The sequence below is a fragment of the Ictalurus punctatus genome, chromosome 20 (assembly GCF_001660625.3).
Source record: "Ictalurus punctatus breed USDA103 chromosome 20, Coco_2.0, whole genome shotgun sequence".
In the NCBI taxonomy this organism is placed as follows: Eukaryota; Metazoa; Chordata; class Actinopteri; order Siluriformes; family Ictaluridae; genus Ictalurus; species Ictalurus punctatus.
The window spans coordinates 14136061-14150446 of record NC_030435.2 but is presented as its reverse complement, the minus strand read 5'-3'; the positions used below and the strand labels follow the sequence as shown (position 1 = coordinate 14150446).

The 14386-nt window shown below is 37.6% G+C and overlaps 1 protein-coding gene across 2 annotated transcripts in view; it reads left to right on the top strand.

Annotated features, from left to right (window-relative positions):
- The window catches only part of wu:fb63a08 (MAM and LDL-receptor class A domain-containing protein 1), a 59031-nt gene that overhangs the window by 18579 nt on the left and 26066 nt on the right, over nucleotides 1-14386 (top strand). For both annotated transcript variants that reach the window (XM_053673665.1, XM_053673664.1), the window contains exons 6-11: nucleotides 770-1173; nucleotides 1651-2209; nucleotides 2496-2692; nucleotides 2910-3290; nucleotides 12078-12364; nucleotides 12538-12803. In XM_053673665.1, coding sequence (XP_053529640.1) covers nucleotides 770-1173; nucleotides 1651-2209; nucleotides 2496-2692; nucleotides 2910-3290; nucleotides 12078-12364; nucleotides 12538-12803 — 2094 coding nt within the window. The remainder of the gene's footprint in view (nucleotides 1-769; nucleotides 1174-1650; nucleotides 2210-2495; nucleotides 2693-2909; nucleotides 3291-12077; nucleotides 12365-12537; nucleotides 12804-14386) is intronic.

Below are 14386 nucleotides of genomic sequence, written 5' to 3'. Positions count from 1 at the left end.
GATTCATACCATTTCCAGTTGACTATAACTTCTTAAATATTTCTCTGGTGGTGGAAATGGGCATTTTCAATGCTTTTGCTATATTCTTATAGCCACTTCCCATTTTGTGTAGCTCAACAATCTTTTGCCGCACATCACAGCTATATTCCTTGGTCTTACCTATTGTTATGAATGACTAAGGGAATTTGGCCTGTGTGTTACCTCATATTTATATCACTGTGAAATAGGAAGTCATGGTTGATCAATTTCCTATTCCTAGTCACCCAGGTGTATTTAAAAAATGTAAAATGTCAATGGGCATATACTTCAAATGTATTTTTCTCGTATTTTTCTCATGAATTCATAGGGGTGCCAATAATTGAAGCACACATATATTTGACAGAGTTTTTTTTTATTTATTTTTTTATAAACTTGTGTTGTGTTTGCAATTCTTTGATATCCATGGGAGCAGAGTATTTTTATTTATTTTTAAAATAAAATATCAAAAGTTTTTCCACAGCCTTTAAATTTTCCACAGCCTTTTTGCTCATATTTACCAAGGGTGCCAATATAGGGCACTGTATAACCGATGAAGTCCCATAGAGGTTTAGATCAGAATATTAAAATATACTCAGAATTCTGGTGTGTTTCACAAGCAAAGAAAAACACTATAACTATACAAAATAACAACATTTTACCACCAAGAGAATGTGTTTATACTGTACAGTATATACTGAAAACTATACAAAGTATTATGCTAAACCACTGCGTTTTACCACTTTTTTCACAGACTCTCAGTGCCAGCCAGGCACTCAGTTCTGGACAGATGAAATCACTCAGTGCACATGTATTGAAAGTCAGCTGTCCTGTGCCCAAATTGCATGTGGGGATGGTCAACCCTGCACTAAGATTGTTCAGTCCAAACGGTCAAGTGACTCATTCGCATCTGGCACCTGCAAAGTTATGAGTGACCTGCGATACACAACATTTGATGGGGTCAAATCCCATTTCATGGGTCATTGTATCCATGTGCTGACAGAGGTGTGTGATGAGGCTGGATTGCTTCCAAACTTTCTAGTGGAAGTGAAGAATGAGCAAATAGGCAAATCATCTAAATTCCAAATCCAGCAGGTGAATCTGAACATAAAAAGTCTAAGAGTGACTCTACCAAGAAGAAACAATAGAAAAATCATGGTAAGTAGATTTACTGCTTTTTTTTTTACAGACATCTAACCACTTTGGTACTCAGGGAGGTAAGCAGTTATCTGCTGTGTCCTTTGACAACCTAACCTCAGTTAATTAATGAGGACTGCTGAGGTCTCCCCCAATAATTAACAGATGGTTGTTGCATAATGGGCTGCTCTGTTGTTGGTTGGAATAAGTGCCTGAAACTGTGGACTTCCATTAAGCCATATCATGAATGTTCTTAACTAAGTGATTATGATATTCATGGGCTGCCATTAATAATAAATAATATTGTATAGTATATTTAAAATGCTATTACATTAAAAGTTAAATCTAAAGACATCTTATTCAATATGAGTCATAAATTGTTTCTCTGGACATGACTGTTAATCAAGTTTAGTAGTCTGTATTGTTTAGTATTCCTAAAGGCTAGTGCCCTAATTATCAATAACCAGATAAATAATTTGCTGTTACTGTCATTTTTAGGTAAATGGAATTTGGAGGAATCTCCCCCTAAGTATAGATAAAGACACAATAAAAATCAGTGCCAATGGACTAGCTGTGGTGCTTCAGACAAACTTCAACCTGTCTGTTTCCTTTGCGAAATCTGGTGCCCTTCAGGTAACCGTACCAATCCAGTACTCAAACAAACTCTGTGGTATGTGTGGCAACTTTAACAATGTAATGGATGATGATAAGAACATACCAGACAGATCTCTCGTCAAAGACACCCAGATTATGGGGCAGAAGTATAAGAGTGCCAATTCCTTCTGCCAAGAGCCCACTGTACCAAGCGTGTGTTCAGAATCTGAGAAGACAGAATATGCAAGCAAGATTTACTGTGGAGTTCTGCTGTCCCAAAAAGGCCCCTTCTCCAAGTGCTCTTCTTCTCTTGATACTTCAAGCCTCTTCAGGAGCTGTATATTTGAGATGTGTACTACTAAAGGATATCAGGAGGCCTTCTGTGATGTCCTGCAGGCAGTTGAAAAGTCCTGCAGTGAGGTTGGAATTTCTGTGACTGGATGGAGAAATGCAACTCACTGTTGTATGTCTCTCAATATTTCACAAAGAAAATATTTATTTTTATACATTTATTATTATTTTATTATTATTATTATTTAGTTAATATTATGTCATTTAGACATCCCTAATTATCACAATGTATGTTTCTGTCAAATAATGAATCCTGAATTACACCACTTCACATATAAAAATGTACACTGTTGTTGCACTAGTGACATGTAATTGTTGAAGAACCCTAAGCATGATATTTAGTTAAAATACAAAACATGGCAGTAAAACATAATAGATTTCCAATTGTTCTATTCTAGCTCTGTCCTGTGGGTCTAACAGCCACTTTAATGCCTGCTCCAGTGATTGTCCTGCCACTTGTTCTGTCCTGGATGCTGCAGAGGATTGTGTAAGGTGTCAAGAGAGATGTGACTGTGATGATGGTTTCCTGCTAAGTGCAGGAAAGTGTGTACCTGTGGAAGACTGTGGTTGCTGGGTGGATGGACAGTACTATGAGGTAAATATGGAGAAACACCAGGAATAGATAAGGACAGAAGTACCACATATGGCACTGGCATGAACTTAAATGAACGAAAATTACACATTTTTGCAACTACAATTTTTGAACTCCACAATTTAAGTCATATACAATACAAAAAATAAATAATGTATAATTAATATAGCTGTTATGATTGCTTTTTTAAATACTTCAGTTCCATTTGTGTAACTTTCAGAGAGGAGAGACATTTATGGAGGCTGACTGTGAGAGGCTGTGCACATGTGCAGACCATGGCAATATTCAGTGTTCAGCTACTTCCTGCCTGGCCCATGAAGTCTGTAAAGTCAAGAATGGGGCCATAGGATGCTTTCCCTCCAGCCCAGTGACCTGCAGTGTATATGGTGATCCCCATTACATCACCTTCGACGGCAAGGCCTATTCATTCCAGGGAACCTGCAACTACACTATTGCTAAAACATGTAGCATTGGTGCAGTTCAGTTCACACTAACAGCACGGAATGAGGGGATGAGAAACTATACGTCTTCATCTCTTAACTCTGTGGTTCTGGACCTGAATGGCTTTCACCTTGCAATCAGAAACAACAAGCTTGTTTATGTGAGTATTGTTATTTATATATTTTTTGATGTTATTTTATTACAGATATTACCAACATGTGGCATACAAATTAGGCTATAATACAATATTAAGAACTGCAGAACTAAGAACTAAATTAGTCAAAAACAACAACAAAGTGCAATATTTATACCTTTATATACAGTCATGTGAAAAAATAAGGAAATGGTAGGCTTTTTTTTTTTTTTTTTTTTTTTTTTTTTACATATTTGGACAAGCAAACATTTTATCATCTTTGAAACAGTAACTATTAATAAAGTTGATATCCTTGGACAAACCCACAAGGAGAAATAGATTTTTCAATCATTTATTCAACAGAAATATAAATAGATGTTATATTCTTCTGTGAAAAACATAAGTACACCCTTGGCATCAGAAGCTACACTCTCAAAACAGATGTATTAAAAACAATGCATCATGTGTTAATTTTTAACACACCTGCGTGTCTAGTTAAGGACAACACATTTTGTGTTGCTTTCTACACAATCCGTGTGTTAGCACATTTAACACTTGCTGTGTGTTAAATATTTCCACACAAATATGCATTAAATATAACACAAAAATAGCAGAGATGTGTTGTTTATACAATTTTTTTCTAAACTTAAATGCAAATAGTTTTTATGCTAAAATTCTATTAAAATGTTCACAAAATAAACAAACAATTGCATGAAATTCAGATGACATTTATTAAAATCATTGAAACATTTGACACATGTAAGAATTGTAGAGATGCATCTTCTTACAAATCTCGCTACCAACTGGGAAGACGAGCATCTCACTCCTTTCTATTTGAAAAGCTGTAAAACAGCAAAAAGAGTGTTGGTTAGTTGTTAGCAACAAAATATAGACAAATGTCTTGGGTTTCACCTGAGAAATTGAGTTACAGAATCCCAAATTGTACAATTTTGCAAATGTGACCTCCACTCTCCTAATGAACAAAATGGTGCTGTAGACTCACCAGGAAAATCTAGCTAGCTTGAGAATATTTGTTTCCACACCTTTAGCACCACACCACCAAACTTTTGCACAACCTAATTAAGTCAACCTACAATACAGAGATAGTGGAAAGCATTACAACCTAAACACTGTCCACCCTTTTTGTCATGTTACTTAGCTAGCTAAGTTCTGTTAGCCACTGACTTATTTGTCCTCAAAGAGGAAATTTGTTTTCACCATGGATGCATAGAAAGCACAAACATAATAACACCATACATATTAACCATCAAAACAATCACAGATATAGAGGTGGGGAAAAAAGTTATGGCAGAGCATAAGATGGCATATCAGTTACTTATGTGGTTAAAGCTTGTATAGCTATAGGAACAAAACTCCTAACATAGATGGCCTTTCTGCACATAGGTAGTCTAAACCTGTGGCTAGAAGGTAGGGGGATGAAATACTGAAAAAGTGGATGGTTTGGATTATTTAAAATTGTATGTGCCTTCTGGAGCATATATGAAATGACACAGTCCGATAACTTAGGGGTAGGAATACCAATAATTTTTCTAGCTAAATTAGTTAACTTTAAGAGTTTATTCTTATTGGTAACTGTTAGGATATGAAAGAAACATATGGACCATACATAAGAACTGGCTCAATAATACTTCAATACAGAAGAATAAGAAGACTAAACTGAACAGATAGATGTTTAAGTTTACAAATAACTGTAAGTCTCACTTGACAGCATTTGTAAATGCCTAGAGCGTGCTGATTGAAGTTGAGATATTTATCCAATGTAATGCCAAGATATCTTAAATGCTCCACCCCTTCAACCATCTCTCCATTAATGATAATACTGGAAGGATGGATCAGTGTTATGGAGGAGATAAAAACCAGTTCCTTAGTCTCTGAGATATTACGGTGGAGAAAATCATCATCACACCATGTACTATGGTACCATATGCTATGGAGCACTGCTAGTCCAAAAAAGAATCATTGTCCTTATTAAGCAGTGCAAGAATGGCAGTATCATCTGCATATTTAAAGTAATTAGTGGTAGTAACTGTACTCTGACAGTCATTTGTATAGAGAATATAATGAAGTGGGCTAAGTACACACCCCTTATGGATGCCAGCATTAAGAAAAATGATGGGTGATAATACATTGTCCACCTTTACCACTTGTGGTCTATTAGAAAGGAAATTATAAATCAAATGTTCTAGTGGTGATGGAACTTGCAGACATGGTAGTTTCGTAGGGTGTTTTCACATATAGTTCATTTTAAAAGAACCAAACCCAGTTCACTTAAAGTGAACCAGAAAGGGAACCAGCCGAAAGTGAGATCATTCCTTTTGGTGTTCACAATATAGTGGACTCAAAAGAGAACCCGGTTCTTTTTTTGGTCCTCTTCAGCAAAGTACTGATCTCAGACCTTTTCTTGTTCACACCACAACTTCATAAGTACTCAGACCCCAGCTTACACCCAAAATTTCACCCAAGTCATCATAGAAGGGACAGGAATCCTTAATTTCAGTGGACTTTCCACTTCGACAACATTTTGTCATGGGTGGTCATGTACTTCTGTCATAGTTTTTAATTTTTACCCATCAGTGAAGTGCTGTTCTTTTATAGCCTCTTTCCGTAATTTTTTTAGAAAACAAAAGAAACACTTTTAGGTTCTTATTTGTTGAGGATAGTTGCCATTTAATGCAATCCTGTTTCCAAATATCCAGATATCCTGAGACCACACAACCCCATGACCTGACATGGTGAAATGTTTTGTGTTGCTTTCAGAAGTGACGAAACATGGCTGCAGGTATAGCAAGCCTCCAGGTACACATGTCAAAACAAAACGCAAAGCGGACTGGGACCTCACTGCTTTCACATATCACAAAGAAATCGAACCACAAACGGACCCACAAACGAACCATACTCTGTACCTCTCTTCCGCTTATATGCAAATTGGAGACAATCCAAAAATTGTGAAACATATGAAAGTATAATATTTTGAACCATTTTCTCAAAGCATTTCATTATGATAGAGGTTAATGATACCGGCCTGTAGTGATTTATCTCTGTTTATTTTTTTTTTAGGAACAGAAATAAAGACTTATGTTTTCCACATGACCGGTATTGTTAAAGTACAAATTGATCAAAGGAAAAGAGAATGAAGAATGTGGGTTAATTCTAGAGTACAGTTTTTTAAGACCCGACCTGGAATTCCATCTGGCCAGGAAGCCTTATTCGGTTTGCACCTAATAAGCTGGAAATAGACATTCTGCTTGGTTAGAAGGCACTCATAATCCAACTCTTGAGAAGGCAAAGAATCCAAAAGGCTTTCACACTCTGCTGAAAATTCAGAGGTATCAAAACGGGCATAAAAATTATTAAGATTAACAACAAAAGTGGTGGGATCTGATGCAGAAATAGTCTGTTCAACAGCTTGTCCAGTAAGAGACCTGAAAGCCTGTTTGGTGTTCATATTTGCAAAGTCCTGCTCAAATTTGTTTTTATACTTCTTTTTAGCCTTAAAGATTTTATTTTTGATGTCCTGATTTATAATTTTGAGACGATCAAAGTTCGTCTGCCTAATGGCAAGTTTTCTCTTGTGGGAAAGATATTTTATCAATGAGTTCATGGTTTGAATTTGGGTATGTTCAGATAGTCTTTACCAGTATCAATAAATCCATACAGAATTTAATGTAATTGGCAATAACTGAAGTCTGCTCATCAAGCTCTCCCTCAAAGACTTCCCAGTCTGTACACGCAAAACAGCCTTGAAGGCATGCAATAGCATCCTCCAACCATTGAGGGATACTGTGTATTACCGGCCTGCATTGTTTCAGTTTTCAGCTTTTCAGCTTTGTTTGTAAACAAGAAGTAAATGGATACCATTATGATCCACTAATCCTAGCATTGGGAGAGCTCTAGCTTTATAGGCTTCCAGGATATTACTGTAACACGAATCTATAGTTTTATTAAATCTTGTTGGTACATCTACGTATTGATTGAAGGCTGGTGATGAGTAGTCAAGCCGAAAGCTATTAAAGTCAACAAGAAATAATACTGGAGCTTCCGGGTATTTGCTGAGCATAGCCTGTGTATTATATGCTATCTGCTCAGCCACTGCCTTGTCATTAACACTACACACAGCTAAGCACAACATCATTTAAGTGAAAACTCCAAACAACAATGGATTATTATAAAAATAATCCAAATCCAACTTATTCAATTTCCCATGATGTTTCAGCCGTAAAACACGTTGGATTAATATTAAACAAGCATAAAATAAACAAACATACAAACAAACTCGGATTATTTGCTGAATGCATGAAGGTACATGGCCCTAACCCATCATCCTAATGCTAATCACTACAGCTTGACTTGTCCAAAACACTTGCTACATGCAGTTAACGTTAACCCACTCTCTGTATTACATCATGGTGAATAGCTGTAATACTAGGTTATCATTAAATTAAAAAATTTCAAATTTCCTCACTTCAGGACTCAGACTCCGCGGTCACAATCAAAAGGTCAAAGCAATGAACATTCACTTTGAGATGAGTTTAGATTTAGATGATGACATCGGAACCACAGTCTCAACGTGATTGGACAATGATTTAACACATGTTGCGTCTGCCCACTTTAGCAGAAATAATTTATTGTAGACATTTTGCATAATTGTCCAACAGTCTCTCACATCGGTTGCTGGTATTTTTGATCACTCTTCCATGCAATATTTTTTCAGTTGCAAGATGTTTGAAGGTTTTCTTGCATGTAATCCCCCACAACATTGCAATGGGATTCAAATCCAGGCTTTGACTAGGCCATTCAATAAACCTCCATTTCTTCATTTTTGAGCCACTGGATTTGCTAGTGTGCTTAAGAAAATTATTAATTTTTTATGTGTATAGACATTGTCTCAAAGCAGCTTTACAGAAATATATAAACACGGTATACAGATATCAAAAGTGCTAATTTATCCCAATTGAGCAAACAGGTGGCGACGGTGGCAAGGAAAAACTCCATAAGATGTAAAGAGAAAGAAACCTTGAGAGGAACCAGACTCAGAAGGGAACCAATCCTCATCTGGGTAACAACAGATAGTGTGAAAAAGTTCATTATGGTTTTATATGAAGTCTGTTTGGCCTTAGAAGCAGCTGTAATCCCAGCAATCTGGAATTGGAGTAGATGAGAGCTCCATCCAGAGGTAGGACATCCGCAACGGATCAGGCAGGTCCGGAGAGCAGAAAGGATCAGTATCTCTAGTATCTCCATAAAATCATGTGTGCCTCGACAGAAGGAAAAGATTATTAGGACTGTGCTTAGCGTAACAGAAAGTCTAGACAGGGTAGGCTTGAGTAAACAAATACGTTTTAAGCCTAGACTTAAACACTGAGACTGTGTCTGAGTCCCAAACACTAATTGGAAGACTGTTCCATAACTGCGGAACTCTATAAGAGAAAGCTCTTCCCCCTGCTGTAGCCTTCACTATTCGAGATACCGTCAAATAGCCTGCATCTTTTTATCTAAGTAAGCGTGGCGGATCATGAAAAACCAAAAGGTCGGTTATATACTGTGGTGCGAGACCATTTAGTGCTTTATAGGTTAATAATAGTATTTTATAATCAATTCGAGATTTCACTGGGAGCCAATGCATTGTTGATAAGATCGGGGTGATGTGGTCGTATCTTCTGGTTCTAGTTAGGACACTAGCAGCTGCATTCTAGACTAACTGGAGTTTGTTTATGCACCTACTGTAACATCCAGACATTAAGGCATTACAGTAATCTAGTCTAGAGGTGACGAAAGCATGAACTAATATTTCTGCATCATGTAGGGACAATATATTTCTTATCTTAGAAATATTTCTGAGATGAAAGAAGGCTATCCTAGTAATATTATCTACATGAACATCAAATGATAGACTGGAGGCAATAATCACACCAAGGTCTTTTACTGCTGTACATGATGAAACAGAAAGTCCATCCAGAGTTACTATGTGATCAGAAAGCTTACTTCTAGCTACACGTGGTCCTAATACAAGTACTTCTGTCTTATCAGAATTAAGTAAAGGAAGTTAGTTAGCATCCAAAGTCTAATGTCCTTTACACATTCCTCAACTTTATTAAGCTTCTGTGTCCTCTGGCTTCACTGAAACATACAACTGTGTATCATCAGCATAACAGTGGAAGCTAATTCTTCCTCTGTTGAAAGGTCCACTTTAAGTTCCACTTCAACTTTTGAACAGATGGCCTCATGTTTTCTTCAAGCACTCTTTGATATGATAGAGAATTCATAGAAGAATCAATGAATGCTAGCTGTCCAGTTCCTGAGGCAGCGAAGCAACCCCATATCATAACATTTCCACCAGTGTGCTTCACAGTTGGTATGAGGTGCTCCTCCTGAAAAGCTTTCTTTGGTCGGTGGCAAAAATGTGTACTATTACTGTGGCCAAAAAATATATATCTTTGATTCTTCTGTCCAGAGCACATTATTCCAAAAGGCCTGGTCTTTGCCTACATGCTCATTGGCAAACTGTAGTCTTGCTCTAATGTTCTTTTTAGACAGCAAAGGCTTTTTCCTGGCCCGCCTCCCATGCAGGTCAAATTTGTACAATCTCTTTCTGATTGTAGAAACATGCACTTTGACACTAACAGTTGCAAGACTTACTAGCAGATGTGATGTTACGCCACGGCCAGCAGAGGGCACTGCGGTACGGCCGCTGACTGGTCACGTGACTCTTTTGTTTTCGTTCACTTCCCGCTTGGACACTGAGTTAAGTTTGAGTATGTCTCTGATTTGCTACAGGTGCCCATGTTTTGAGCTAATTAGGTTTGTTAGTTAAACCCCCCGTGTGACTGCGCCCATCGCGCAGTATTATAGTTGGTTTGGTTCGTCAAGGAAGTGTAACGGTATATGCTAAGGTGTAGTATGCTAGCGGTCGTAACTAGGGGACCAGAGTGTGTATAGTCAGTAGAGACCGCGCTCCCTGTGTTTGTTTATCTGTTTATTTGTTTCTTGTTTAAATAATAAAGACTGTGACCTGCATCAGCCTCCAGCCTCGTTCCGTGACATGTGATGAAATTTTGGAGACTTCTTTCTGCATCAGACAGTCTGTTCTTGGGCTGAACTTGCTGTGACGGCCAGTCCTGGACCAATTAGAAGTTCTTTGAAATCTGTGACCGTTCTAGATGATTTTCGTTAACGTGGAATGATGTATTTCAAATAATTTGGAGATCTTTTTAAATCCCTTGCCACAACCTTTTTTTCTGAAGGCTTTGCAGAACTCTTTAGATGTTGGCATGATGACACCACACACCTAAATAACAAAGGGAACACCAGACACTAGATGTGAGAGGGGTATAAATAAGACAGGTTCCACCCGCAGTCCCTAAACAGGTTCTAATAACTGGCACCCAATCTTGAACACCTGATTTTAATTTTATGGATTTGAAGGTCTGATAAATGTAGCGGTGTACTTACTTTTTCCATGTGACTGATCTGTTTATTTATTTATATTGTAAAAATTACTGCAAAATGTCAATTTTATGTGTCATTTGGTAGTGTTATATAACTATATTAATAGGCACTGTTTCAAAGAGGATCAAATGGTTGCATGTCCAAATATGAAAATAATAATAATTAAATAAAAACAATTTCCAGGAAATTATATATATATATATATATATATATATATATATATATATATATATATATATATATATATATATATATATATATATATATATATATATATATGCTAAATTTAACATCATTAATCACTTGTATGAGACAAAGTCTGACTAAAAAAAAGAACATACTGTACACTAGGAATAATGCATTCCTGTGGGAGGGACATCATGGTTGAGAAGGCCATGGTATGAGTAATATTGATTTATAAAAAAATCTCTATAAAAGAGATTTTAATATAAAAATAAATTTGATAATTATATTTTAAATATGTTTTTTGTTTGGCCTTTTTCTTCATAGGACAAAGAGCTTGGGTGACAGCTAAATGGCATACTATCCACTGAATTTAAAGAATTCTTTATCAAATGTGTATGACAACGAGTTTGGAATGAAAGAATTATTTGCAGTTACAATAGCATTCTTTTTCAGGCAACTACATCATTCTACACACTGTGACTGAATATCAGCATAGTCATAGGCACAAAGTCATAACTAATCACAGCCATGCTGATATTCAGTACAATCTCACAGTTGTGAGTGTGATATTGTTTTTATACAACAGATGTATAAACTTAATAAATTAATAGTAACTGACATTCAGACATAATATGGTCAAATATTTTGTTTACATTTTTCTCCATCAATGAAATAGTTCCCAAAGACATCACAGCAAGAAAGAACATTTTGTGTGTCCATGTAATGCACTGACTGACTGACAGCCCATTGTAAGTGTAGTAACACTTTCAACGTACTGTAGCTAACTATTGCTGGAATTGGAATTTTATGTACTGAACACAGACAAGTGAAGTGATACAAACAGTGAAGTATTCTGCTATACGAAATATCAGCACTCTTGAACACCATTTGTCCAATCGAAAAGTGGACCTGAACTAACTGTTGCATAATAATTATGCTAATGTAGTGGAACAGCATTATGTTGGCATTGAAAGAACAATAATGAGATCTCAGCTTATCATTTGGTAATCATTTACCAACTTTTCTGTCTTCTGTGTTAATATGTCACTGCATTAATTAACTACTAGCAGCTTAATTTTAAAAGAATAATTTATAAGCTGTCCTGTTGCCACAGTTCAGTGGCCTATTAACTTGTTTCTGTGTTCTGTCTTTTGTATGCAGGTGAATGGAGTCCAAATCACTCTTCCTTTTTCACACAGCACCTCAGTGAGTGTGTCCCAAACAGGTCCATATGTAATAGTGGAAACAAACTTTGGTTTGAGGTTCCTGTTCAATGGAAATGACCGGCTCTTTGTGCAAGTAGATGAGAGACACAAGGGCAGGATGTGTGGACTCTGTGGAACCTATTCTGGAAGTCAGTTTGATGACTTCTTGACATCTGGTGGCAATGTAGTCCCATATCCACATGATTTTGCTAATAGTTGGAATACTCATGACAAGGACTGGCCGTAAGCAGCTATTTACTGAAATTAAGTCAGAATATGTCAGGGTCAGGATACAATGTGTCTGAATCGAGATATTGGATATATGATTACTACAAAGTGGTCTGCAAAGTTAAAATAACTGCTGTTTCAAACGTGTATGACTAACAAGATTCTCTTTAATTGACTCTTTGATCCAGTTGTGTCAATGGCTCTCAGAATAAACCCGAATGTTCACCTGAGCTGGACAGCAAGGGATTTCAGGAGTGTAGTAAGCTGTTTGGAGATGCCTTCAAAGCCTGCCACTGGTTCGTGCCCCCTCAGATCTATGTGAACAGCTGTGTGCAAGACTATTGCACCTCAGGGGGGGAGCAGACCCAGCTATGTACTTCTTTACAAAATTATGTGGCCGCCTGTGAAGTGGCTGAGGTGTTTCTGGGAGACTGGTGGAAGGGCACAGTCTGTGGTGAGTGTACACTTAAATAAATACTTGTTTGTAATATATATGCATATATATATATATATATATATATATATATATATATATATATATATATATATATATATATATATATATGTACAGTGCATCCGGAAAGTATTCACAGCGCTTCACTTCTTCCACATTTTGTTATGTTACAGCCTTATTCCAAAATGGATTAAATTCATTATTTTCCTCAAAATTCTACAAACAATACCCCATAATGACAACATGAAAGAAGTTTGTTTGAAATCTTTGCAAATTTATTAAAAATAAAAAATAAAAAACAAAAAAACATATGTGCATAAGTATTCACAGCCTTTTCTCAAAATTGAGCTCTGGTGCGTCCTGTTTCCACTGATCATCCTTGAGATGTTTCTACAACTTGATTGGAGTCCACCTGTGGTAAATTCAGTTGATTGGAACGGCACACACCTGTATATATAAGGTCCCACAGTTAACAATGCATGTCAGAGCACAAACCATGCCATGAAGTCTACAGACAAGGGATTGTCTGTAGACTTCTGAGACAGGATTGTATCAAGGCACAGATCTGGGGAAGGGTACAGAAACATTTCTGAGGCATTGAAGGTCTCAATGAGCACAGTGGCCTCCATCATCCATAAATGGAAGAGGTTTGGAACCAGCAGGACCCTTCCATGTCCTGGCCGTCCGGCCAAACCGAGCGATCGGGGGAGAAGGGCCTTAGTCAGGGAGGTGACCAAAAACCCGATGGTTACTCTGACAGAGCTCCAGCATGTCTCTGTGGAGAGAGGAGAACCTTCCAGAAGAACAACCATCTCTGGAGCACTCTACCAATCAGGCCTGTATGGTGGAGTGGCCAGACGGAAGCCACTCCTCAGTAAAAGGCACATGACAGCCCGCCTGGAGTTTGCCAAAAGGCACCCGAAAGACTCTCAGACCATGAGAAACAAAATTCTCTGGTCTGATGAAACAAAGATTGAACTCTTTGGCCTGAATGGCAAGCGTCATATCTGGAGCAAACCAGGCACCACTCATCACCTGGCCAATACCATCCCTACAGTGAAGCATGGTGGTGGCAGCATCATGCTGTGGGGATGTTTTTCAGTGGCAGGAACTGGGAGACTAGTCAGGATTGAGGGAAAGATGAATGGAGCAATGTACAGAGACATCCTTGATGAAAACCTGCTCCAGAGCGCTCTGGACCTCAGACTGGGGCAAAGGTTCATCTTCCAACAGGACAACGACCCTAAGCACACAGCCAAGATAACAAAGGAGTGGCTACAGGACAACTCTGTGAATGTCCTTGAGTGGCCCAACCAGAGCCCAGACTTGAACCCGATTGAACATCTCTGGAGAGATCTGAAAATGGCTGTGCACCGACGCTCCCCAACCAACCTGATGGAGCTTGAGAGGTCCTGCAAAGAAGAATGGAAGAAACTGCCCAAAAATATGTGTGACAAGCTTGTAGCATCATACTCAAAAAGACTTGAGGCTGTAATTGGTGCCAAAGGTGCTTCAACAAAGTATTGAGCAAAGGCTGTGTACACTTATGTACATGTGCTTTATTTGTTTTTTATTTTTAAATA